Source organism: Hypanus sabinus, chromosome 26 (assembly GCF_030144855.1).
Source record: "Hypanus sabinus isolate sHypSab1 chromosome 26, sHypSab1.hap1, whole genome shotgun sequence".
Taxonomy (NCBI): domain Eukaryota; kingdom Metazoa; phylum Chordata; class Chondrichthyes; order Myliobatiformes; family Dasyatidae; genus Hypanus; species Hypanus sabinus.
Genome location: NC_082731.1, coordinates 47,021,887 through 47,048,082, shown reverse-complemented (window position 1 = coordinate 47,048,082; position 26,196 = coordinate 47,021,887). Strand labels below are relative to the sequence as shown.

General features: G+C 44.5%; 1 protein-coding gene across 1 annotated transcript in view; it reads left to right on the top strand.

The window, feature by feature from the left end:
* LOC132381787 (synaptosomal-associated protein 25-like) overlaps nucleotides 1-26,196 on the top strand; it is a 66,072-nt gene that overhangs the window by 33,312 nt on the left and 6,564 nt on the right. Inside the window, exons 3-6 of the mRNA XM_059951353.1 lie at nucleotides 6,528-6,569; nucleotides 10,485-10,533; nucleotides 16,617-16,734; nucleotides 25,390-25,524. Of these exons, the coding sequence (XP_059807336.1) occupies nucleotides 6,528-6,569; nucleotides 10,485-10,533; nucleotides 16,617-16,734; nucleotides 25,390-25,524 (344 nt within the window). The remainder of the gene's footprint in view (nucleotides 1-6,527; nucleotides 6,570-10,484; nucleotides 10,534-16,616; nucleotides 16,735-25,389; nucleotides 25,525-26,196) is intronic.

Sequence of the window (26,196 nt, the reverse complement as noted above, 5' to 3'; positions counted from 1 at the left end):
CAAAAGTTCAAAATGTCACAGTCAATTTAAGGGAGAGACTTTTTAAGACTATTTAAATTCTCTTTCACGTCGTGTTGTTTTAGTTCCCAAATCGAACTTTTCCCACGAAGAATTTACGTGACGAAACGGTTTAAAGGCACTGACCTTTCCTTTACAGAACTCTTCCCAATTCTTTCTGCTATTTCGCAGGGATTAACATGAGAGCAGTCAACGAATTCCTTCCGAATAAGGATCAAACAAGGTTGAACCTGTTTCACCGTCGAAATCGATTCTCCTCGATCTTTAACTCCCGAACTCCGATCTTCACTCTCCACTGATTCTCAACTAGCAGTATTGTAAAGAAACTGCTGGCAATGACCTTTTAAACTTTAGGCATTAGATAAAACTTCATCTTTCAACTAAACTGCGTCATAATATTAAATCACGCAGTGGCATGAAGTCAACATGGCAAATCCAGCCACGAACTGCCCCTCCTCACAGGGAGGGGTCCTCCTTTTATACCCTGTTTTAAACCCCCCCCTCAAAAAAAACCGGTCACATGACCTCTACTGGTGGGAAAATGACGTCACTCCACCATCACAAGACCATTACCTCAAGTCCAGTATAGCTTCAACCCCAGTCACGTGACAAGGGTACCACTGTCATGAGTACGTAACAGCATACACTCTGAAAATAAATATGCATGTAAGATTACATTTAATATAGATCTTTGAATGTACACTCAGTGACCACTTTATTAGGTACACCTTAACAATTTGCTTGTTAATACAAATATCTAATCAGCCAATCGTGCCAGCAACTCGATGCATAAAAACATTCAGATATGGGCAAGAGTTTCAATTGTTGTTCAAACCAAACATCAGGATGGGGAAGAAATGTCAAGTCAAGTTTATTGTCATTTAACTATATACAATTATATGGTTAAATGAGACAAATGTTTATCTGGACCAGGGTTATGTAAAGTACAGTAGTCCACATAACACAGAATAACTTAGAAAAATAAGGATAAAATGTACAGATGAGTTGTGCATAAATATACAAAATAAAGTGCATAAATTTTGTCAGGTACAGAACAGATTATCAGGTGACACTTTGAACACAATATGACAGGGAGTTCAGAAGCCTAATGGCCTGAGGGAAGAAACTGTTTCCCATCCTGACCGTTCTTGTCTTTATGCATCGGAGTCTCCTGTCTGATGGTAGAAAGTCAAAGAGGATGCTGTTTGGATGGGTGGGATCCTTAATAATACTAAGGGCCCTGCATACACAGTGCTCCTGGTAAATGTCCCTGATGGGTTGTAGGTAGACCCCTATGATCCTCTCAGTCTATCTTACAACCCTTTGTAGGGGCTTCAGTCTGATGCTCGACTGCTTCCATACCAGATGGAGATGCAACTTCTCTGAATGCTCTCAATGGTGCTGCTGTGAAATTTAGTTATGATGGGAGTGGAGGAGCCTCACTTGCTTCAATCTCCTTGGGAAAATGAAGGAATGCTGTGCCTACTTGTTATATTAAGGCACCAGGTGAGATCATCCATGATGTAAACACCAAGAACTTTGTGCACTTAACTGTCTCTATGGAGGTGTCATGTATTCGCAGAATTGGGAAGAAATGCGATCTAAGTGGCTTTGACCGTGGAATGATTGTTGGTGCCAGACGGGGTGGTTTGAGTATCTCAGGAACTGCTGATCTCCTGGGAGTTTTCACTCACACCAGTGTCTAAAGTTTACAGAGCATGTGCGAGACACAAAAAACATCCAGTGGGTGGCGGTTTTGTGGGCAAAAACACCTTGTTAATGAGAGAGGTCAGAGGAGAATGGCCAGACTGGTCCAAGCTGACATGAAGGTGACAGTAACTCAAATAACCACACATCATAACAGTGGTATGCAGAAGAGCATCTCTGAATGCTCCACACATCAAACCTTGAAGTGGATGGGTTACAGTGGCAGAAGACCAGGAGCATACACTCAGTGGCCACAGGAAGTGGGTAATAAAAGTGGCCACTGAGCATATGCACAATGTGCAAATTGACTTGATGACAAAGATGAACTGCTTGAGAATACTCATTTCTGTAAATCAGATGTTGAAATGATAGATTCTTGTTATCTGTAATTATGCAGTGACAACATTTACCTGTCCATTGGGAAAGAACAGAGTTTTATAATTCACAGGTAAACAAATTCTATTAATTGTTCTTGGGCCTTGTTAACATTCATAACAAAACTGAGTTGAACAGGGAACCAAAGTGACTTGAACTGGAACAAATGAGATCAGATGGGACAATTGGTACCAAGGGATGATGCATCCCACCCAGTCGTCAGATACCTGTAGCAGTAACTTTTGAACTGATAATCTTATACTGTTGCATTTTATTAATGGATCCAAATTCTCGAGTAGCATACTTGAAACTCTTCCCTTTAGTTCAAATGTATTATGTGATGCCAAACCAGGTGCTGACAGAGAGTTTAAACATTCTAAAAGAAACAGCCTCGTCAATGTCTGTTACAGAATAGAGATGTATCATAGAAGTTGTCCAGAATGTTTAAAGTAAGATCTTTATTCGTGGCCTGTGCTGGGTTTATTCTGATGCTAAAGTTCCTCTTTCATGCACACCTGGTAATTCAAATGTTGTTGAGTGATATTAGGAAAAACGTGAAAATCAAGGAAGTCTGCAGATATTGGAAAGACAAAGCAACTCACACAAAATAGTGGAGGAACTCAGTAGGTCAGGCTTGTACCGAATAAAGTGGCCACTGAGTATATGCTCGTGGTCTTCTGCTGCTGTGGTCCATCCACTTCAAGGTTTGATGTATTGTGCATTCAGAATGGTTCTTCTGCACACTGTTGTTGTAACATGTAGTTATTTGACCATAATCCCATATGACATAGGAGCAGAATTAGGTCATTTGGCCCATTCAGTCATGGCTGACCTTTTTTTTTTCCCCCCCCCATCCTCAACCCCACTCCTTCCCAGTCTTCTCCCCATAACCTTTGATGTCATAGACAATTAAGAGCCTATTAATCTGTCTTAAATACACCCAATGACCTTGCCTCCCCAGATGTGGTGATAAATTCCACAAATCCACCACCCTCTGGCTAAAGAAATTTTTCTGTATCTCTGTTTTAAATGGATGCCCCTATCCTGAGGCTGTGCCCTTCTGTCCTAGACTCCCCCACCATGGGAAACATCCTATCCACATCTGCTCTGTCTAGGCCTATCAACATTCAAAAGGCTTCAATGAGACACCCCCCCCTTCCTTTCTTCAGAATTCCAGCAACTATAGACCAGGAGCCATCAAAGTTCCTCATGTGATAACCCTTTCTTTCCATGAATCATCCTTGTGTGCCCCCACTGAACTGTCTCCAATGCTAGCACACCTAAGGACCCCAAAACTGTTCACCGTAGTCAAGGCAAGGCTTCGCCAGTGCCTCAGCATCACATCCCTGTTCTTATATTCTAGACCTCTTGAAATGAATGCTAACATTGCATTTGCCTTTCTCACAACTGACTCAACCTGCAAGTCCCTTTGCATCTCAGATTTTTGGAGTTTTGTTTTGCTTAGAAAATAGTCTGCACATTTATTTCTACTTTCAAAATGCTTGACCATGCATTTTCCAGCATTGTGTTTCATTTGCCACTTTCTTTCCCATTCTCCCAATTTAAGTCCTTCTGCAGCCTTCCTGTTTCCTCAACACTACCTGTCCCTCCACCAATCTTAGTATCATCTGCAAACTTGGCAACAAAACCATCATTGAAATCATTGATATATGGCATAAAAAGAAGTGGTCTCAACACTGATCCCTGTGGAACACCACTAGTGATTGGCTGCCAACCAGAACAGGATCCTTTTATTGCCTCCATCTCCCTCCTCCTAATCAGCCAATGCTCTAACCAAGCCAGTAACTTTCCTTTAATACCATGGGCTCTTAACTTGGTAAGCAGCCTCACATGTGGCACCTTGCCAAAGACCTTCTGACAGTCCAAATGTACAACATCCACTGCATCCCCTTTATCTATCCTACTTGTAATCTTGTCAAAGAATTCCAACAAGTTTGTCTGACAGGATTTTCGCTTACTTTGCTGACTTTGTCCTATCTTGTCCTCTGTCACTGAGTACTCCAAAACCTCATTGACTGTAACACTTTACCAACTACTGTGATCAGGCTAACTGGCCTATAATTTCCTTCCTTCTGCCTCTCTCCCTTCTTGAAGAGTGGAGTGACATTTGCAATTTTCCAGTCCACTGGAACCATGCCAGAGTCTGTTGATTTTTTTTTTTGTAAGATCATTACTAATGTTTCCACAAACTCTATGGCCACCTCTTTCAGAGCTCTGGGGTGCAGTTCATCTGGTCCAGGTGACTTATGTGCCTTGGGTCTTTAAGCTTTTTGAGTATCTTTTTCCTTGTAATAGTAACTGCACTCACTTCTCTTCTCTCACTCCCCTCAGCACCTGGCACACTGCTTGTGTCTTCTACTATGAAAACTAATGCAAAATACTCATTTGGTTCATCTGCCATCTCCTTGTCCCCTGTTATTATTTCTCTGGCCTCACTTTCTAGTGGTCCTATATCCATTGTCATCTCTTTAAATTTTTTACATACTTGAAAAAGCTTTTCTTATCCTCTCTTTTGCTTTTACATTAGCTTTGACTTCCCTTGTCAGCACAATTGTACTATTTTGCCATTTGAGTATTTCTTTGTGTTTGGAATACATCTGTCCTGCACCTACCTCATTTTTTTCCCACAAGTTCCCACCATTGCTGCTCTGCTGTCATCCCTGCCAGCATCCCCTTCCAATTTACTTTGGCCAACTTCTCTCTCACAGCACTGTAATTTCCTTTACTCCACTGAAATACTGCTACTTCAGACCTTACTTTCTCCCTATCAAATTTCAAGTTGAACTCAATCATATTGTGAAGGGGTTCCATTACTTTAAGCTCCCTAATCACCTCCAGTTTGTTACAAAACATCCAATCCCGTATTGTTGATCCCCTAGTAGGTTCAACGACAAACTGCTCTAAAAAGCCATCTTGTAGGCAACCAACAAATGCATTCTCTTGAGATCCATTACCAACCTAATTTTCCCAGTCTACTTGCATGTTAAAATCTCCCATTGGAACACGCCCTTTATATTTCCTGTTGTAATCTGTAGTCCACATCTCAGCTTCTGTTTGGAGATCTGTATATAACTGTCATCAGGGTCCTTTTGGCCTTGCAGTTGCTTAACTCAACCCACAGGATTCAACGTCTTTAGATCCTATGTCACGTCTTCCTAATGATTTGATGCCATTCTTTATCAGCAGGGCCACACCACCCCCTCTGCCTACCTTCCTATCTCTCTAATATAACGAGTAACCTTGGAAATTCAGCTCCCAACTACAACCATCCTTCAGCCACGATTCAGTGATGGCCACAATATCATACCTGACAATCTGTAAAAGTGCAACAAGATCATCCACCTTATTTCTTATACACCGTGCATTGAGATATAACACTTTGAGCACTGTATTTGCGAGTCTTTTTGATTCTGCATCTCTGCAGTGATACTTGCCCTGCTTGCTGCAATTGTGTCCTATCATTTGCCTGCCCTTCCTAACAGTCTGACTGCATACTATCTTTGCTTTTTTTTTAAACATTCATCCTATCCTGAGTCCCTTCACTCTGGTTCCCACTCCCCTGCCAAATTAGTGTTAACCCTCCCCAACAGTTCTAACACACCTGCCTGCAAGAATATTGGTCCTCCTCATGTTCAAGTACTTGCCCCAGAGAGATCCCAGTGATCCAAGAACCTGGCTGATGGGCATAGGGGGGAGGATAGAATGGGCCGGGGTCCACAGAATCCTTGCTTAATGGTCCAAGGCATAAAAGAAGTTTGGGAACCCCTTGATTAGTGGGTGTTTGATGAACAGCAATTACGTAATAGGTCGAAGAGCCTGTTTTCTTGTTTTCTCTCTTTCATTGTATGACATCGATTGAGACCATGTTTTACATAAAGCTTTCATTTCATATCACACTATTTTCAGGAAAATGGGAAAATTTCAAGTGACCATTCTTGAGTTCTGATTAGAGCAGTGTCTGTGAGGTTTAAGTGATCGGTCTTGTGTTCTGCTAGTAAAGCAGTGGCTGTAAAACAAATTCTTGGTTTATCCTCTGTGATCTACTGTTGATCTCCCTCTGATCAAAGTACCCAGGACAGCAAAGTGCCCAGGACATCTTCAGGGAGCAGTGTCTCGGAAAGGCAGCGTCCATTATTAAGGACTTCCTGCAATAGACGTATAGTGTAATTGATTTACTTGTTTACCCATTGTTGTTTTTTTTATTATATTTTTCTCTACTAGATTATGTATTGCATTGAACTGCTGCTACTAAGTTAACAAATTTCACGTCATATGCTGGTGATGATAATTCTGGTTCTGATCTTGGTGATCAGCCTCTAGCTGAGTAAGCTCGAGGCTGTGGTAAAATGAAGTACTGGTTTGTTTTCAGTGTCTAACCCTGCCTCTCTCTCTCTGTCTGCCCACAGTCCCTGGAGAGCACTCGCCGTATGCTACAGCTGGTGGAGGAGGTACAGTTTGTTCATCAGCATCCTTTCTTCATCAACTTTTAATCAAATGTTCCGGGATGTTTTGTCTCTGGTTTGGAATAATCACGTTCTCGTATACCAGGCAGATGAGGTGGTACTTTTCCAACTGATGTTAGGTCTTCTTGTAACATTGCAGTAAATTACAGAGAGAGAGATAAAGGGGTGGTGGTTGGGGAGAATGGCCAGGTCTGTATAACCCAACCTCACTGGATAGATGGGCCAGGGTGGTTGTTGGGGAGATTGGCTGGATCCTCACGTCCCAGCCTCACTGGATAGATGGGCCGGGGTGGTTGTTGGGGAGAATGGCCAGGTCCGTATAACCCAACCTCACTGGATAGATGGGCCGGGGTGGTTGTTGGGGAGAATGGCCAGGTCCGTATAACCCAACCTCACTGGATAGATGAGCCGGGGTGGTTGTTGGGGAGAATGGCCAGGTCCGTATAACCCAACCTCACTGGATAGATGGGCCGGGGTGGTTGTTGGGGTGATTGGCTGGATCCTCACGTCCCAACCTCACTGGATAGATGGGCCGGAGTGGTGGTTGGGGAGATGGGCTGGGTTTGTACACCCCAACCTCACTGTTTCTGGGTTCTCCAAATATTGGGGCAAATTCATCTATTTGTACATCATTCACATGGGACAACAACAACTGCGGCCATTTTAACTCCACTTCCTATTTCCATAGCAACATATCTGTCCGCCACAGGGCCGAGGCTTAACCTGGATTAGAGGAACAGTGCCTCATATTCGCTGGGCAAGTCTCCAACCTCGTGGTATGAATGTCGAACTTCAGGTGACCATGTCCCCCTTGGTCCCATGGAAAGATTTAGGAAGAGAATTGCAAAGTTTGTGACGGGTATTGAGGGATACAGGGTTGTGGGAGCAGTGCAGGATGTGGGGAGGGGGATGTAAGGCAGGAATGCTGCACTGTCAGCAAGAAAGTAGTAACAGTTGTGGGGTATGCACTCCTTATTGGAGTTAACTAGAGCTAACAACATAAACACAGGAGATTCTGCAGATGCTGGAAATCCAGAGCAACGCAGATAAAGTGCTGGGGGAAGCTGGGCAGGCTAGGCAGTGTCTATGGAAATTAATAAACAGTTGACATTTCTGGCTGACGCAAATATCACCTTTCCCTGCAAAATGTCTCCAAATGTACTTTTCTGACTCTGCTGTGCCCAGATCCATGGTTCTCTGAGCTGAATTTTGTCAACCGTTTGCAAAGCACATCACGATTATACACCCAGTAAAGGGATCAATGCAAAATCCGCCAAACCTAATACCACAGTGAGAAATGGCTTTGCACAACAACAAGGTTTATGCTTACCCTGTAATTCCTTAATTCAGTGAAAACAAAACATTTAATTGAAGCAAGAACAGTGCATTTGACAGCCATTTGCCAGGAGGGGTTGGGAATTGAGGAGAAAGAACATCGAACTTATAACTTCTTTTGTGCTGAATTAATTTCCTTAACAATCTCAGCCTTCCTATTGGCACCCTGCGTGGTTACAAGCAAATGTGGGATTGAGTCCTGCTGAGAAGCAGTCATTTAGAAATGTCAGTGATATTAGTGGCTGCATCTTGTAGTGTTACAGAGAATGCAGCTCTGCTCCGATCATTGGAGAAAGACTACAGTGCTCGTGTGTTGCCTTGGTACTCTGTCACTGAGCCATAATGATGGCAGAGTCTCGCATGCGTTACCATAGCCCCAAACTGTGCCAGTTGAGTGTGTCTCTTCCCCGATGGTAGTAATGAGAGGGGCTCGTCCCAGATTTTCGGGGTAGTTAGTGATGCTGCGTTCCTGAGATTTCGCCTCTTGAAGATGTCCTCTACGGTGGGGAGGGTTGGAACTGGCTGAGACTGCACCTCCCTGCAGCCTCTTGCGACCCTGTGCATTGCGGCCTCCACAGCAGGCTGTAGTGCAACCAGTCAGGATCCTCTATACCATAATCAGTAGGAATTTGAACGAGTCTTTGGTGACGTGACAAATCTCTTCAAACCCCCCTGCCATGCCTTCTTCATGATTGTATCAATGTGTTGAGCTCAAGAAAGACCATAAGTTATAGGACAGAATTAGGCCATTTGGCTCATAGATCTGCTTTGCCATTTCATCATGGCTGATCCATTTCTCTCTGACCCAGTCTCCTGTCTTCTCCCCTTATCCCTTCACACCCTGACGAGTTAAGAATCTATCAACCTCTGCCTTGGCCTCTGACTCCATCATTTCTTAGCACTTGGTCTGGGTGCTTTAGTGCCGTCATAATTCAAATGCTCACCTGGATAAGCATGGGCAGATTCTGCTTCCGCCAGCCACGCACACAGTTGGTTAAAGGTTCTAACCACAAGAAGCAGGATGCTGGAGGAACTCGGTGGGTCAGGCAGCTCTTATGGATGCAAAACTTGGATGTGGTTGGAGCTGAGTGTGGACAGGCGGAAAGAGGAGATCACCAGTACAAACTGATGGCTGAGCCAGAGCTGGCAGGCAATTGTGTTAGACATGTGGGTTACGCCCAAAGTAAAAAAATGGCTGGAGTCGCTTAGCGCAAAGGTGTTTACCAGGTGAGTCAAAAATCAAACTGCCAACCACAGCTGACAAGCCCCATGTGCCTGAAGTGACTGGTTTTAAGGTGCTGGTAACCTGCCTTTACCCCTTCTGTTAGTAGAAATGGTTCCACTGGGCTTAGTAGCGAAACCACAGGAGAAGGCTGGGAGTTGGACTTTGTTGTCAGAGGCTATTTGAGATGCATGCCATTGGGTGCATTTATCCCCACAACCACCCCTGGCTAAAACAACATTAAGGAAATGCTGTTTTGTGTGTTGTCTGTATCTACATACCTGTGTTGCTGTAGCAATAAAGGTTTCATTGTACCTGTACCTCACCCTACTTGTGCCCACAACAATAAACTGGACTTCACTTGTATAGACTTGCAGATTGTACAGGGTAGAGCAGTGTAGGGGCTCTCTCTGTATTCTGTAGATGCAACCATTTTTGAAAATGAGTACGCCCTCTGCTGGTACAGATTGCAGGCTGTCTAACCCTGCCAATTTAGATGATTGTAGTTGGGTCTGCAACGATTAAAAAAAAACACCTGCCTTTTTGTTAGTACACTTAGACTCCTTGCAGTAAGGCTGGGCATGAAGTTAGGTATGTGACTACTTCTCTGTACACGTGTCAGGGAAAATGAGCCCACCTCTCTCAACATCTTGATAGCTTTGAATCGGAGAGTCACAAAGTGATGATAGGCACATGTGTCTCAAACAAGACAAAATGGAGAGAGCTGGCCTATTGTAAGCTGGTAACTTGGGTGGCAGGGTGGAGATGTGTCTCTATCAAAGGAGGTGTAAGACGCTCCTTTCCTCTGCTCGCCTTCAGGTCACCCTTGGGCAAGGTGTAACCCCTGATCAGGGTCATGTGAGGTTATGGGAGCAGGTGGTGGATGGTCGTATGAGCAGCCGGTGCAGATCACAAGTCCTGGTTATGTGACCACTGACACCAGGCAGACAATCTCTGAAGGGTATTCATAATAGCTGGAGTCTCTCGTCTTGTAAAAAGATGCTGCCCAGATGAAGGCAGTGACAAACATAGTCATGGTACCATGTTCACCCACATCATATGACACAGCACATACCAGACTTGTTAATATAAATTGGATGTTTGTGAAGTAAGCTTAATGGGATTTCATTCTTGAAACATGGGGGCATTCTTATGTGTGGCTAGTGGCCACTGGGTATTTTAAATCTGATCTGTTTTATCCTTGCATGAGCCATTTGTATATTTCTCAGGAATTTTCTAAACATGGATATACAAGGGGTGGATTATGAACTTGTGGTTGAGATCTGACAATGTACCTGTTTGGTTCCCAGCCACCATAATTTTTTCCTTTCCACCTCGAACAGAGCAAAGATGCGGGGATCAGGACTTTGGTCATGCTGGACGAGCAAGGAGGTGAGTGAATTTTCGGGAGCACTCAGGGTTGGAGAGGAGTCAATGCAACCACATTGAGAATACTTGATCTCTCAGAGCCGAGAGTGAAATTGCAGAGCTGTATTCTGTAAAGTGGGTGGGTGTAGTGATTTGGAATGAGGGAATCGTGACTCACTTCAGAAGACCAAAAGTAATGTAGACAGCAGTTGCAGAGGCATACTGCATGGGAATAGGTCATTTGGTCCAAATTGCCCATGATGGCTGTCTTGCCTAGCGGGCTAGTCCCATCTGCCTGCATTTGGTCCTGGTCCTCTAAACCCCTCCTATCCATTATTTTCCTGTCCTTGTCTTTAAAATGTTGTAAGCGTGCCTGCCTCCGTTATTATTTCTGGCAGTTCATTCCAAGTATCCTTTACAAGAAGCTGCTGCCCCTGGTGTCCTTTTCAAATCTCTCCCCTCTGATTTTTGTCAATGCCCTCTTGTTGATAGCACCCCCTCTCTGGGAAAAGGGCTGTGTGCTTTCACCCTGTCCATGCCTCTCATGATCATATATACCTCTCAAAGGTTCATTTATTATCAAAGTATGTATCCATGTACAACTCTGAGAACTGTCTTCTCCAGATAGCCACGAAACAAAGAAAAAGCACGAAAGTCCTTAGAATAAAGTTCTAGTCTGTCCAACCTCTCGTAACTCAGGCCCCCCAAGATCCTGGTAAATCTTTTCTGCACACTTTCTAGTTTAATAATACTTTCCTGAAACAGGATGACCAACAGGTGAGATACAGTAAGGGCTTTGCCCAAAGGACATAAACATGCAAAATGGATTCTAGACCATAAGACATAGGAGCAGAATCGGCCGTGTGTTCCGCCATTCCATCGTTCCCTCTTAACCCCATCCTCCTGCCTTCTGCCCATAACCTTTGACACACTGATCAATCACGAATCTATCAACTTCTGCCTTAAGTATACCCGATGACTTGGACTGCAGTTGTCTGTGGCAATGAATGCCACAGATTCTCCTACCACTGTCTAAAGGAACTTTCTTCATCTCTGTTCTAAATGGATATCCCTCTATTCTGAGGCTGTCCTCTGGTCCTAGATTCCCCCAATATAGGAAGCATCCGCTCCACATCCACTCTATCAAGGCCTTTCAATATTTGATAGATTTCAATGAGATGCCCCCTCATTGTTCTAAACTCCAGCGAGTATAGTCCCAGAGCCATCAAATACTCTGCAAACATTAACCCTTACATTCCCAGGATCATTCTCATGAACCTCCTCTGGACCCTCTGCAATGCCAACACATCCTTTCATAGATAAGGGACCCAAAACTCCAAGTGAGGTCTGGCTAACACTGATGAAAATCTGACTGATTCATGATCACTTTTGCTGATGTCAGCTTTATGTTGCATTGAAGCCTGGTGAAGGCAATAGCCTTAATCCCCTAAAGTTAAGCAGATGTTTCTGTTTTAATTCCATAGTTTTATGGCCACCTTTTATGAATGTTGTCTTGTTTTTAATTTCAGTATTAGTTCAGTTTGAATTGCCACTGTGGGATTTGAACCCATGTCTCATAATTATTCATTCCTTGAAATCCTGGTCCAGTAACCTCTGTGCATATCCAATCTTCTTCACAAGAGCTACAGAGTGTCAAAATGGGATCCCCAGCTAATGCTTCCACCCTCTACACTTGTACTGGTGGCGTGTTCCACAATCTCCCCACCTTCTGAGTTAAGAAGTTTCCCCTCGTGTTCCCCTGGAGCTTTTTACCTTTCACTCTTAACCCATGACCTCTAGTTGCAGTCCCACCCAACCTCAGTAGAAAAGGCCTGTTTGCATTTAGGCTGTCTGCACCCCTCATTATTTTGTACACATCTATCAAATCTCTCAATCTTCTATGTTAGAGTGAGCAAAGTCCTAACCTATTCAGTCTTATAACTCAGGTCCTCCAGTTCCAGCAGCGTTCTTGTAAATTTTCTCTGTACTCTTTCAACCTTATTCACGTCTTCATTAGGTCTTCATTCACTTTGATAGAGACCAAAAATACGAATAGAATGTCATGATGTGTTCGGCAGGTCAGGCAGCACCTGTGGAAAGAGAAGAGGGGTTAACATTTCAGGTCAAAGATGCCTCATCAGAAGTGAATAATCGTATGTCTGGTGACTGATAGGAGTAACACCCAGCAGTTTGGAAAAATCATTTGCCAATCCCAAGGGTGCTTATTGGAATTTAAACTCTTGTCTAGAGGAGGGATGGTGAACCTTTTTGAGAATGTATGCTCATTGATCATCTAAAAAGTTTTCTCCTGTGTCATAGTAATATTGAGCAGAGATGATTATTTAATGAATTAATAACAGTAACTATGGTCTTTAAGGAAAAAGGCTAAGTTTTGTATATTTACATTAATCATTGTTTTACTATTAATATAAATATAACATACTGATTAAAATGAAGGATTTCAAAATTATCATCCAATGACACCGTGTAAATGAAAATATAAATAAATAGCAATAAATAACAAGAGCATGAAATACAAGATGGAGTCCTTAAAATGCAATCATTTGTTGTGGGAACTTCTTGATAGATGAGTCTAGTTAACCTTTTTTGTTCAAGAGCCTGATGGCTGTAGGGTAGTAACTGTTCCTGAACTTGGTGGTCCGAGTTCTGAAACTCTTATACGTTTTACCTGATCGGAAACCACGAGAAAAGAGCATTGCCTAGGTGGTGATGGATGCTGCTTTCCTATGACAGTGTTTCATGTAGATGTGCTCAATGGTTGGGAGGGCTTTACCTGTGATCTACTGTGCCAAATCCACCAGCTTTTGTAGGATTAGTCCTAATGAAGGGTCTTGGCTTGAAACATCACTTCTTTACTCCTCTCCATAGATGCTGCCTGACCTGCTGAGTTCCTCCAGCATTTTGTGTGTGTTACTCTGGATTTCCAGCATCTGCAGATTCTCTTGTGTTAAAGAGTAACTCCCTCCCCATGGACAGTATTCAATAACACTTGTGATGGCACAGTTAGGATTGGGAGTTTGACCTGAACAATACAAAGCCAGTTGTCCAGCACTCTCTCTTTTAAACAGAAAGATGAAAGATCAGCTTTATCCATCAGAATATGCAGTGCAATATATCGTTTACATCAATGACCAACACAGTCTGAGGGCAGCCCATAAGCATGAGCATGCTTCCAGCACCAACATAGCATACACACAATTGTCTTGGACTGTTGGGGGGGAACCAGAGCACCCAGAGGAAAGCCACTCAGTCACGGGGAGAGTGTACAAATTCCGTACAGGCAGTGGTGGGGACTGAACCCCGGTTCCAATTGCTGGTGCTGTGTAAAGTGTTATAGCAAACGGTGTGCTATCTCGTCACCTACATGGTGACTGTTTGTCCCATTCATGCCAACCCAGAGTCATTCCATCATCTGCATTTCTCCATTTAACCCTCCTCTCTCACACAGTCATCAGCTCCGCACTGACTCTCCTGTCACAGCCAGTCAGCTTCCTAACCCCCTGTCGGTGGGATACGGGAGGAAACTGGAGCACTTGGGACTGAAGAGGCGTTGAGCCAAGCGGCACAGAAACAGGCCTTTCAGCCCTGCCCTCCCCTCTTCATCTATTCCCCACCCTGGCCTCTAACTCCTTCTCTTCCTGTCACCTTCCACAGTGTCCCTTTCTCCTTTGGTCCACCCTCCTCTCCTATCAGATTCCTTCCTCTCCAGTACTTTGACCTGTCCAACCCAAGTGAGTGGCTTCAACTATCACCTTCTAACTATCCTCCTTCCCCTCCCCACACCTTTTTTATTCTGGCATCTTCCCCTTCCTTTCCAGTCCTGATGAAGGGTCTCGGCCCAAAACACCGACAGTTTATTCCCCTCCATAGATGCTGTCTGACCTGCTGGGTCCCTCCAGCATTTTGTGTGTGCACAAAATCCTCACCAACCCCTTCCAGATTCAACCACCTACCTACCACGAGCAAGTTGCATTAAGCTGTTGAACTGCGTGTCTTTGAGACGTGGGAGGAATTCTGAAACCCAGAGGGCGAAGATGCAAACTCCGCACAGACAAAATCAGAGGTCAGGATCGAACCCCGGTCGCTGGAGCTGTGCGTGGTTGTAATTAGATTATAAATCCTTTGCGTGTCTGTCACTAGTTGAAATGGATGGCAGAGGCTAAGTACAATTGCCAGGGTCTTCCAGTGACCCCACAGTCCTGACCAGATGTAGGTGAGTTCCATGCAAAGAACCTCCATGAAGAAGGAGACAAAAGCACCATACTACAAGTGCTGGAAGTCTTAAATAAAAGAGGACATGCTGGAGATATTTAGTAGTCGAGGAAGCATTTGAGGAGAGGGGGTTGGAAGGGAGAGAGATAATTAATTGCAGGCAGTCCCCAGATAAAATGGTGTTCCCTTCCTGAGAACTGCTCCTAAATTACAAAGCCTATACAAGCAGTGTGATTACAGAAACAGCAGTGCTGAGAGAACAAGCAGGCGTAGAAAGAGCAGCCTCTGGCTGGTGTCACTGACTCCGTGAATGGGTCTGCTCAGGGCTCCCAGCTCTGTTCGAGTCAACACCGCCCCCAACTGTAGCTCAGGGAGGAGGAGCGAATGGGGACCAAAGGTTTGCAAAAATGTCCCTTTCCTACAAGACAGAAACTCCACAGGTTAAGATGCCCATCACTGTCCATCCCACCGATATCCCAAACTTGTTTGTAAGTATGTGTGAGTGGGTCAGGTGTTTAAACCTGGGAAGGACCTGATGTAGGATGTTGTTAATTCCAGACCCCCACCAGGTGCTGCACAACCCACTGAGTTTTTCCTGGAGATTGCTCCTGGGATCTGTAACGTTTCACTGAAACTAGAGTAAAAAACTGACAGCAGTTTGAGGCTGCACAGAATGAATGGGGGAAGGTGGACAACAAGGCTGAACAAATGACATAAAATCAAGGGTGGTAACTCTTGAGTAATGAAAGATGGATCTGGGAGAGTCGGGTAAACTATTGACATGAGCATGTTCTAGAGTCTGGCCAGACTGTGTGTATCTGAAATGGAGAATAGGACAGACCCAGATGAAATTCTAAACCTAGGAGATTCTGCAGATCAACACACACAGTGCTGGAGGAACTCAGCGGGTCAAGCACCATCTATAGAGGGGAGTGAGTAGTTGATGTTCTGGGCGGTTAAACCCTTCACCAGGACTGGAAAGGAAGGGGGCAGAAGCCAGAATAAGAAGGTGGGGGGGTGGAATGGGAGGAGTACAAGGTGGCAGGTGATAGGTGAGACTGTGTGGGTGGCTGAGCAAAGAGAATGAAGTAAGAACCTGGGAGGGGATAGACGGAAGAGAGAATGGTCTGAAAAAAGAGGAATCTGATTGGAGGGGAGTGAGGACCATGGAAGAAATGCAAAGAGGAGCTGCACCGGAGGTAGGTGATGGGCAGATTGGTTGATCATCAGTATTTGATATAGTTTCTCATAAATTCTATTGTATTTCTTTATTTTCCTGTTTAAAAACCTGTATGAAATCAAATCTCAAGGTAGTATGTAGTGACCTGTACACACTCTGATGATAAATTTACATTGAACTTTGAGGAGAGGAGGAGTGAGCGGGTAACCAGAGAGGGGAGTGGAGAGAGAGAAGGGAATACCAGAAGATGGAGAAATCAGTGTTCATATCAGGTTGGAAGCTACCCAGTTGGAATATGAGGTGTTACTCTTCCAAGCTGAGTTTGACTTCATTGTGGTGGAGGAAACCATGGACGGGCATGTCGGAATGGGAATGGGAGGCTATCAGGAGCTCCTACCTTTTGTGGGCAGACTCAGCGAAGGGACTCGACAAAGCAGTTCCCCCATCTGCATTGGCTGTTTATTCCCATCCACAGATGCTGCCTTTGCACACTGCCTGCTGTGTGCTGCTCCAGGTGAAATGATGTTGCTCTTGTCCCTATATGGATCAGCCAGGTTTAAAGGGTAGTGAATAATTCTTCACCAGCCTCAGCAAACTCCCCGCATCTGTCTCAGTGATTTTGCAAACCCTCTCTGACCACGTTTATAATGATTCTCTCTGCTGAACTCAAATCCTTTGCTTCTGTTCTAACCAGAACAACTTGATCGTGTTGAGGAGGGCATGGACCAGATCAACCAGGACATGAAGGAGGCAGAGAAAAATTTATCAGACATGGCAAAATGCTGTGGCCTTTGCGTTTGCCCCTGCGCCAAGTAGGTACTGGCTGAGTAAAGGCATTTCTGAGCTGGCACTGTGGCGCATTGAGTTCAGGGTTCTGTGACAAATTTCTGTGTCAATGTCTTGCTGGTTTTTTTGTGTGTCTAGTTCTTTCTTTGGCTTCACTGTTTCTTTGAGCATGGGTTCCCAAACTTTTTCATGCCACGGATTAATACCATGAGCAAGGGGTCAGTGGACCTCAGGTTGGGAACCCCTGTTTCAGAGGGTTGAGGGTGTCCCACGCTGATTGGGAGCGGTCTAAAGTGCTATAAATCTCTAATGGCCCAAAACCCACCTGTAGCCATGTTGCGAGAGCCGGTTCAATCCCGATCAGTTTGGGGCTCCAGCAACCCCTTGCTTGTGTGTTGTCATTGTCTGTGGAAACTAACTATCTTCCTCATTCAGAGCAATTGGAGAGGATTGAAGAGGGAATGGATCAGATCAATAAGGACATGAAAGAAGCAGAAAAAAATCTGTCGGATCTGGGCAAATGCTGTGGTCTTTGTTCCTGCCCCTGCGATAAGTAGGTGCCAACTGTCGGTCCCAGAGGCCGCCTGCCTGCCTGCCTGCCTGCATGCTGAGATAGCACGGTTCCATCTACACCAGGGGTTCCCAACCTGGCGACCATGGACCCCTTGCTTAATGGTATTGGTCCAAGGTATAAAAAAGGTTGGGAACCCCTGATATAAACTCATAGAACACTCACCCAATGTAGGGAAGAACATCAATACCAGCAAAGCTGTTGGCTCCTTCATTCCCCAAGACACTCATCCAAGGTTCCCTAAAGATTAGGTGGGCTGTCACTCTCTATAGGAGCATGAGAAGGTTTTGATAGAAGTATTTAAAATGATAAAGTGAATTATAGAAGGCTATTCTTGTTGGAAGAGAGGTCGAGGACAAGAGGTCACTGGACTAAATTTACTTACAGTACTGTGCAAAAGTCTTGTGCACATGTAAAAAATATTTGTAAATTGAAGATGCTTTCAAAAATAATGAAATGGAACATTTCTAAATATCACAAAAGAATCACTATAAGGAGCCGTAAGCAGTAAAAAAAAAAGTAAATCAACTCTACATTTGGTCTGAACACCATTTGCCTTTAAAACTGCATCAGTTCTCTTCGGTACACTGTGGTGCAGTTTTATTAGAAAATTGGCTGGTAGGTTGTTCCAAGTGACTTGGAGAACTTGCCACAGTACTTCTGCAGACTGTGGCTGCCTCTCCAGGTAATCCCAGGCAGCCAGGATGATGTTGAGATCAGGACTCTGTGTGAAGGCCGCACCATCTGAAACCCAAGACTTCTTCACTGCTGTATTGATTTACTTAGAGATATGTCACTGTAACAGGCCCTCTTGACTCTGAGGTACTCTTCTCCCCCACCCCTCATTACACCCATGTGACCAGTTAACCTACTAACCCCTACATCTTTGGACTGTGAGAAGAAACCAGAGCACCCGGAGGAAACCCACATAGTCATAGGGGGAAATGTAAAAGCTCCTTACAGCCTGTACTATCCTCTACAGTTCTAAATTCATCTGAATTTAGTTAGCCTTTGGAACTGGCTTTCTGATTCAGATTGTTAAAGGAGAGAATCATTGAATTTAAAAATGTTGAGTTGTGTTGACTGTTCCAGTATTATGGATATGAAACTATTTCTGCCTGATGGCATCCCAATGATGGTTACTCCTGGGCCAGGTGATGGCACTGGAAGCTCCGCTGGTCAGAATTATGTTTACGTTAGGTGTGTTTTCCAGGTGGGACCTGGGGTTGACAACCACCACGACTGTGCTTTTTTTTCCCGCAAGAGTTGCTGGGAAAGTTGTCCAGGGGTATTGAAATGCCCCTGTTGTTAGTCTCCTTCAGAAGATAACACTTTAATAATGGCACAATTTAAAAAAGGCTTTACTAAGCAGCACCTGGAGGAAAAGAGGAAGTTGAGCCTAATTCAGGTAAATGGGAATTGCATAGATGGGCAGCATTGTACAAGGTAAGCCACAGAACCCATGACTGTGCTCTGCAGATCGAACCTTCAGTGAGCCCCGGGTCATATTTCCCCCTCTCTTAGGCAGCACTGTGCCGCAGCTGGTAGGGTTCCAGAGGCATGCGTTCAATCCCGACCTCTGGCCCTGTTTGTGTAGAAGTTGCACATTGTGTAATCCAGGTTCTGGAGACACACAAAACATTTAGGCGCTTGCTCTTACTGATTTACTATAGAAATGAAGGAGAGAGAGGTGGGCTGTGCATTCAATAATCATTGGCATGATAATCTGTTCTATCCCCACTCAGTGAGAGCCACCTAGGGATATGTCAGTACCAGAAGATGTGACCTTCAGCAGAGAGGCTACAAACTGAAGGTACCTTCAGATCTTTCTTTGTCCTGTCAGCTCTGGAGGGTCATTTCCAAATTCTGCTCCACCAGTCAAAGCTTGAACATTGAGTAATATTTAATGTCGAAATGGTATCACGATTCTTCACAGGCAAAGAGATCCAGTGGTAAAATTTGGTAGCATAGTCCCACTGGGGTATACACAACTTAGCAGCTGGCATGGGATATGGAGAGTTACCATGGTCTAGTTTTGTGACTTACAGAGCAGACGCTCTTTCAAGGCACAATTCGGGGTGCTACATGTTAGTTTGTCATTCTTGCAAGGGTGCCTAGAAGGTATTTCCTAGTCTTGAATTCTGACTGAGTCAGAGTGAAAGCAAAGAAGTATTACCGAGGTGTTTGGCAGGTCAGGCCTCGTGTGGAGCACTGAAAGCTGTTTTTGGCACCACACCCCCACCCCATCTAGAGAAAGGTGTGCTGGCCTTGGACAGGGTCCAGAGGAGGGTCACAAGACTGATCCCAGGAATGAACGGTTTAACCTTTGGGAAGTCTTTGAATGTCTCTGGGTCTGTATGCACCGTAGCTTAGAAGAATGAACGGGGATCTCTTTGGATGCTGAAAGGACTGGTTAGAGTGGATGTGGAGAGGACAGTTTCCATTAGCAGAGAAATGTAGGATCTGAGGGCACAGACTCAGAATCAAGGGATGTCCCTTTAGAGCTGAGATGATGAATCTGTAGAATTCATTGATACAGACAGCAATGGATGACAAGTCATTTGGTTTATTTAAGGTGGAGATTGATAGATTCTTCCACCCGCTTTGGTGTTGCCATCCTGTAGTGGGCCCCTATGATGAACCCTGAGTTATTTCTATGTGTATCTGAAGTCTGCCTCCTCAGCTGAAAGTTTCAGGTAAAGCAGATGGTTTCTCTGCATGGTGATTGAATTGGCCATCTGCCTGCTGCAGTCTGGAAGGCAGTATAGCAACTTGTGCAATGTGAAAAGTCCTTGGAACATGAAGGGTGAGCAGGTCCTCGTCGTACAGCATGGAAACGGGGTCTTCAGCCTACAGAGTCCATGCCAGCCTCCAGCATCCCTCCTCCAATCCCACTTCATTCTCCCCACAGGTTCTAGGACTCCCCCCGCACACATTAGGAGCAATTTACAATAGCCAATTAACCTACCGATCCACGTGCCTTTGGAACGTGCGGGTTAATAGGAGCTCCTGGTGAAAACACATACGGTCCCGGGAAGAGCACGCAAGCTCATCACGGTGAGAAGCAGAGGTCAGGGTTGGCTGGGGGAGGGGGTGTATCAACTGTTCTGTGCTACAGCTACTACAGAGTTGGCCTTGTGCACCCTGCTATTGATGGCCTGTAAAGATACAACCTGTCTTACAGGAGGTCCAGCTGAAAAGATACAGCTTGTCTTAGAAGGTCATACAGAAGATGTACCTCAACCCATTGGTTCACCCAGGACCACCCACGTAACAGCTGGATACCTGGAGTTAGCTGGACAGTGGATGTGGAATTAGGCTATCTCTGACTGATCTGATTTTGTGCAATCGGGGTTCAGGCAAGGGCTGAATCTTTCTGGCAATGCTACAGGAGTGAGGGAGCTGATACAGCACTGACTTCGGAAGCAGTTAAGTGTCGCTGCTGATTGTCAATGTTGCCAGCCTCCTGTCAATGTGAAGCAGCGTCACAGGCACACACATCAGATAGGCAATATTCGCATGTAAAAACATACATTCACTGTGTGCAGTTTTTACAAGTAAGGACACAATTAGAACATTTTAGTGCAAAGTGATCTAAGTATTGCTAAACTGCAGTGACATCTTGGAGTGGTTTTTGCAGCAATGCTGGCTCCTGTTGAGGGCAGGCAGCCTTTGATTGCTCCTGGAAGAAGATCCCAAGTGATAGCCTAGTCCTTTCCCTCAGCCAGAAGAGTTTCTTGTGCCAGATGCCAGCTCTTGTAGATTGTAGGTGTCATCGCCTCATCAGCAGAATGTCCTTTTTAAATAATGAGATTCTTCTTCAGAGCCGTACAGACCCTTCGGCCCACAATATTGTGCTGACCTACTCCAGGGAACAGGGTCAGCTGGTGCTCCCTCTGTTATGTCCCTTGTGGGACAGTCCTCAGAAAAACTGGAGGGCAGAGCAGCGGGGTGACTTCCAGCCTTGAGCAAGAGGACAACTAATTCTACAATATTGGGAATGTGTCAGTGGACACACCCTCTAACATGCCACAGAGCTGTCGGGTCGTCCCACACAGAAACAGGCTCTTTGACACATTGAGTCTATGTGGACCTTCAGTCATCCTACGCCAGACCATTCTCCCCAAGTGCCCCTGCACTTGAACACCCTCCCTCAAACACAGGGCAATTTATGCCATCCTGTTATCATAGAACCAGAGAACATTACAGCACAGAAACAGGCCTTCTGGTCCTTCTTGGCTGTGTCAAACCATTTTTCTGCCTAGTCCCACTGACCTGTACCTGGACCATATCCCTCCATACCCCTCTCATCCATGTACCTGTCCAAGTTTTTCTTAAATGTTAAAAGTGAACCCACATTCTGGCAGCTCATTCCACACTCCCACTACTCTCTGTGTGAAGAAGCAGCCCTTCAATGTTCCCTTTAAACTTTTCCCTTTTCACCCTTAACCCATGTCCTCTGTTTTTTTTTCTCCCCTAGCCTCAGTGGAAAAAACCTGCTTGCATTCACTCTCTCTATACCGTTCATAATCTTATACACCTCTATCAAATCTCCTCTCATTCTTCTACGCTCCAGGGAATAAAGTCCTAACCTATTCAACCTTCCTCTGTAACTCAGTTTCTCAAGTCCCGGCAACATCCTTGTAAACCTTCTCTGCACTCTTTCAACCTTATTAATATCCTTCCTGTAATTAGGTGGCCAAAACTGCACAATACTCCAAATTATCCTACAAGCCTGTGCATTTTTGGGATGTTGGAGGAAACTGAAGCACCAGGGAAAGTCAGAGAGAGAACGTGCAGACTCCACACAGACAACACCTGAGGTCAGGGTCGATCCTGGGTCACTGGAGTTGTGTCGCGGCGCTCCCAGCTTCTCAAAGGGCACTTGATCCTGATGTACAATCTTCAGTGTTTCACCAGAGCCCCTCCAGTGCATCTCAGGCACTGAACCATTCGGACTGAATAATACACCCATGTACGTGTCCTCCCCAGCTTAGTAGACCGTTAATTTATGGGCAGTCTGTAAATAAACATTTGGAAGACCATTAGGATGGATTTCTTGGCTGCTGTGGGACTTCAGGTATCTTCTGCCATCAGGGAATTTGGTTCAAAACCTCATTTCCAAATTGCAGACAGTTCAGATTATGGGATCAGGACCCTGTTGTATCCTGTCAAGGACCTGTAGGAAATCCAAGTAATGGCATCCTGTACTGCTAATTAAATCACATATGGGCTGACACATGAGACTGCAAGTGTCTAGAATTTACAGCAAAAATACAGTAAACTGGAAGAACTCAGCAAGTTGGGCAGCATCTATGGAGGGAAGTGGACTGTTGATCATTTGGGCCAGGATTCTTTGTCATTTGGGTCAGACTAGATGAAAGGTTTTGGGTCAAGACTCTGCCTGGACTGAGTCCAATGGGTCAGACCAGATGAAGAGTTTTGACCTGAACTGTTAACTGTTCATTTTCCCCATAGAAGGATCCATCATTTTGTGTGTTGCTTCACTCCATAACATTAGTGTTCTCAGGAATTGTGCTCAACAAGGACAGGTGGGAGGCCCTTATTGCTTGAAAGGGGCAAACAGAGGTTTCCTCCTCCCCCTTCCACCGTTTCTCTCCTGATGTTTGTCCGTGTAGGCAACATAGGTGTGGGTGTAGGTTCGTATAGGTTCCCTGCACCTTATGCAACGTGATCATGTGTGAGCACTTGCGCAGACTGTCCTGACTTTCCAACACACCCCTCTTTCTAGTCCGAGTGGTGATCAATCCTCCATGCTCTAGCCTGTTGACTGTCATCCCTGTTACATCATCAAGGTAGACAATGAACACTAACCAAGAATAAAGCCGAGACCTCCTGCCTTGTCCAAATTTAAACCACTGTAAAGCTGGGATAGATGCCCAGTGGCATTCTATTAGGTATAGAAGCTACCTAATAAATGGCCAGTGTGTGTATGTTCATGGTCTTCTGCTGCTGTAGTCAAGGTTTGACATGTTGGGCATTCAGAGATGCGCGTCTGTGCATTGGTGTGTTGTAATGTGTGCTTGGTTGAGTTACAATCACCATCCTGTCAGCTTGAACCAGTCTGGCTATTCTCCTCTGACCTCTCTCATTAACAAGGCATTTTCACCCAAAGAACTCCCGTTCACTGGATGTTTATTTTTGTTTATCGCACCATTCTTTTTAAATTCTGGAGACTGTTGTGTGTTAAAATCCCAGGAGATCAGCAGTTTCTGAGATACTCAAAACACTCTGTCTGGTATCAACAGTCATTCCACAGTCAACTCCCTGAGGTCACACTTCTTCCTCATTCTGGTCTGAAAAACAACTGAACCTCTTGACCATGTCTGCATGCTTTTATGCATTGAGTTGCTGCCATATTTTCAGAAGACCTTTGACAAGGTGCCATATATGAGCCCATGGTATTACAGGAAAGGTTCTAGCATGGATAAAGCAGTGGCTGATGGGCAAAGAATGGGAATAAAGCCAGCTTTTTCTGACTGGCTGCCGATGACTAATGGTGTTCCACAGAGGTCTTTGTTGGGACTGATTCTTTTTGCGTTATATGTCAATGATTTGGATAATGGAATTGATGGCTTTGTTGCAAAATTTGCAGAAGATATGAAGGTAGGTAGTTTTGAGGAAGTAGAGGAGAAAGACTTAGACAGGTTAGGAGAATGGGCAAAGACATGGCAGATTGAATGCATGGTCATGCACTTCAGCAGAAGAAATTAAAGGGTTGACTATTTTCTAAATGGAGAGAAAATATTAAAGAAACTGAAATGCAAAGGGATTTGGGAGTCCTTTTGCAGGATTCCCAAAAGGTTAATTTTCAGGTTGAGTCTGTGGTGAGAAAGACAGATGTGATGTTAGTATTCATTTCAAGAGGTCTAGAATATAATAGGAAGGATATAATGCTGAGACTGTATAAAGCACTGATGAAGCCTTGCTTTTGGAGTATTATGAGCAGTTTAGGGCTTTTAATCTTTGAAAGGATGTGCTGAAACTGAAGAGGGTTCAAAGGAGGTTCATGAAAATGATTCCAGGAAATGAATGGCTGTATTTTTGAGGAGTACTGGAATTCAGAAGAATGAGGAGTGACCTCATTGAAACCTATCCAGTGGTGAAAGGCCTTGATAGAGTGGATATGGAGAGGATGTTTCCTATGGTAGGGGAGTCTAAAAGCAGAGGTCACAATTGTCACAGGCAACTGGGAAGTCAAGTCTTTAGGTACATTTAAGGCAGAGATTGGCAGATCTTTGATTGTTCAGGGCATGTAGGGATGCAGGGTGAAGACAAAAGATCGGGGCTCAAAGGATGATTGAATCAGCCATGATGAAATGGCAGAGCAGACTCGATGGGCCATATGGCCTAATTCTCCTCCTATATCTTGCGGTCATACGATTGGCTGATTAGATACTTGCATGAACGAGACTATATTTTAAAATTAATTTTTATTAATTATTTAGAGATACAGCGCATTCGTAAGCCTTTCTGGCCCATTGAGCCTGCACTGACCCAAATACATGCAAATCAACATTTAATCAGCTAACCCGTATGACTTTGGAATGTGGGAAGAAACTGGGGCCACTGGGGCAAACCTACATGGTCACAACAAGAATGTACATTGGCAGCAGTGGGAATTGAACCTGAGTCACTGGCACTGTAAAGCACTATGCTAGCTACTGGGCTACCATGCCAATCAAAAACATTGATTTTACTGACTCCGATAAACAGAAATTGAAATGACCTCGATCAACGAGGGTTGGATTCGAGTCCATGTGTGCTGAGCACAGTGTATTAACAGTCCATCACCTTAACCAGGTGGCCATCTCATCGCATGTAAATAACAACTTATTAATTATATGGTCATATCGGCTGAAAAAACTGCTGCTTCATCACAGCATCATCAAGCGTAATGTATGAAAGAGGAAGATGCCTTGGAGGTGTTCGTGGAAAGGTGTTGCACAGAGGGTGGCTCGTCATTGTGTCTGTATCTGATGTCTTGTGTAGCCAGCAACTCTGTGTCTAGATCAGATGTGCCATGCACTGGCTTCAAACCGTTCTGGCCCACGACAAACGGCTGTGAATTTCCCTTTCCTCCTTCAAGGTTGAAGAACTTTGAGGCTGGAGGAGCCTACAAGAAGGTGTGGGGCAATAACCAGGACGGTGTGGTGGCCAGCCAGCCGGCTCGAGTGATGGACGACCGGGAGCAGATGGCCATGAGTGGTGGATACATCCGCAGGTAAGATGGTTTGGAAACGGGGCTGAGACTGGATGTTACTGGTGGAGAAGCAGATGTTACTTGCCTCAGCTCTGAACTGATTCCACAATCTTAAGGCTCACTTTCAAGGAATTTACTGCTTGTGTTCTCAGCATTATTTATTTATTTTTCTATTATTTGTCTATTCATTCATTCATTCAGTTATTGCATAATTTGTCTTTGTCTTGGTATGTTTTTTTTTCATAAATTCTATTGCAATTCTTTATTTTCCTGTAAATGCCTGTAGGAAAACAAATCTCGGGGTTGTATATGGTGATACATGTGTACTTTGATAATACATTTATGTTGAACTTTGAGTTGAATTAGGTGAGTGATCAGGCAATGATGTTGCCTAACAATTATAATTATTGATTAATCACCATTGATTCAAATAACTCAAAGATGCTCCAGAGTCTTAATCATTAACTCTTTATTTTCACAACTCTTATTTACTTTTACAACTGTTTAGTTTATTTAAATTTATTTATTGAAATACTGCATGGAGTAGACCCTTCCAGCTCTTTGAGCCGGGCTGCCCAGCAACCCCTAACTCAACCCTAGCCTAGTCACAGGACGATTTACAATGTCCAATCAATCTACCAACGGTACACCTTTGGACTGTGGCAGAAAACTGGAGCAATCAGAGGAAACTTG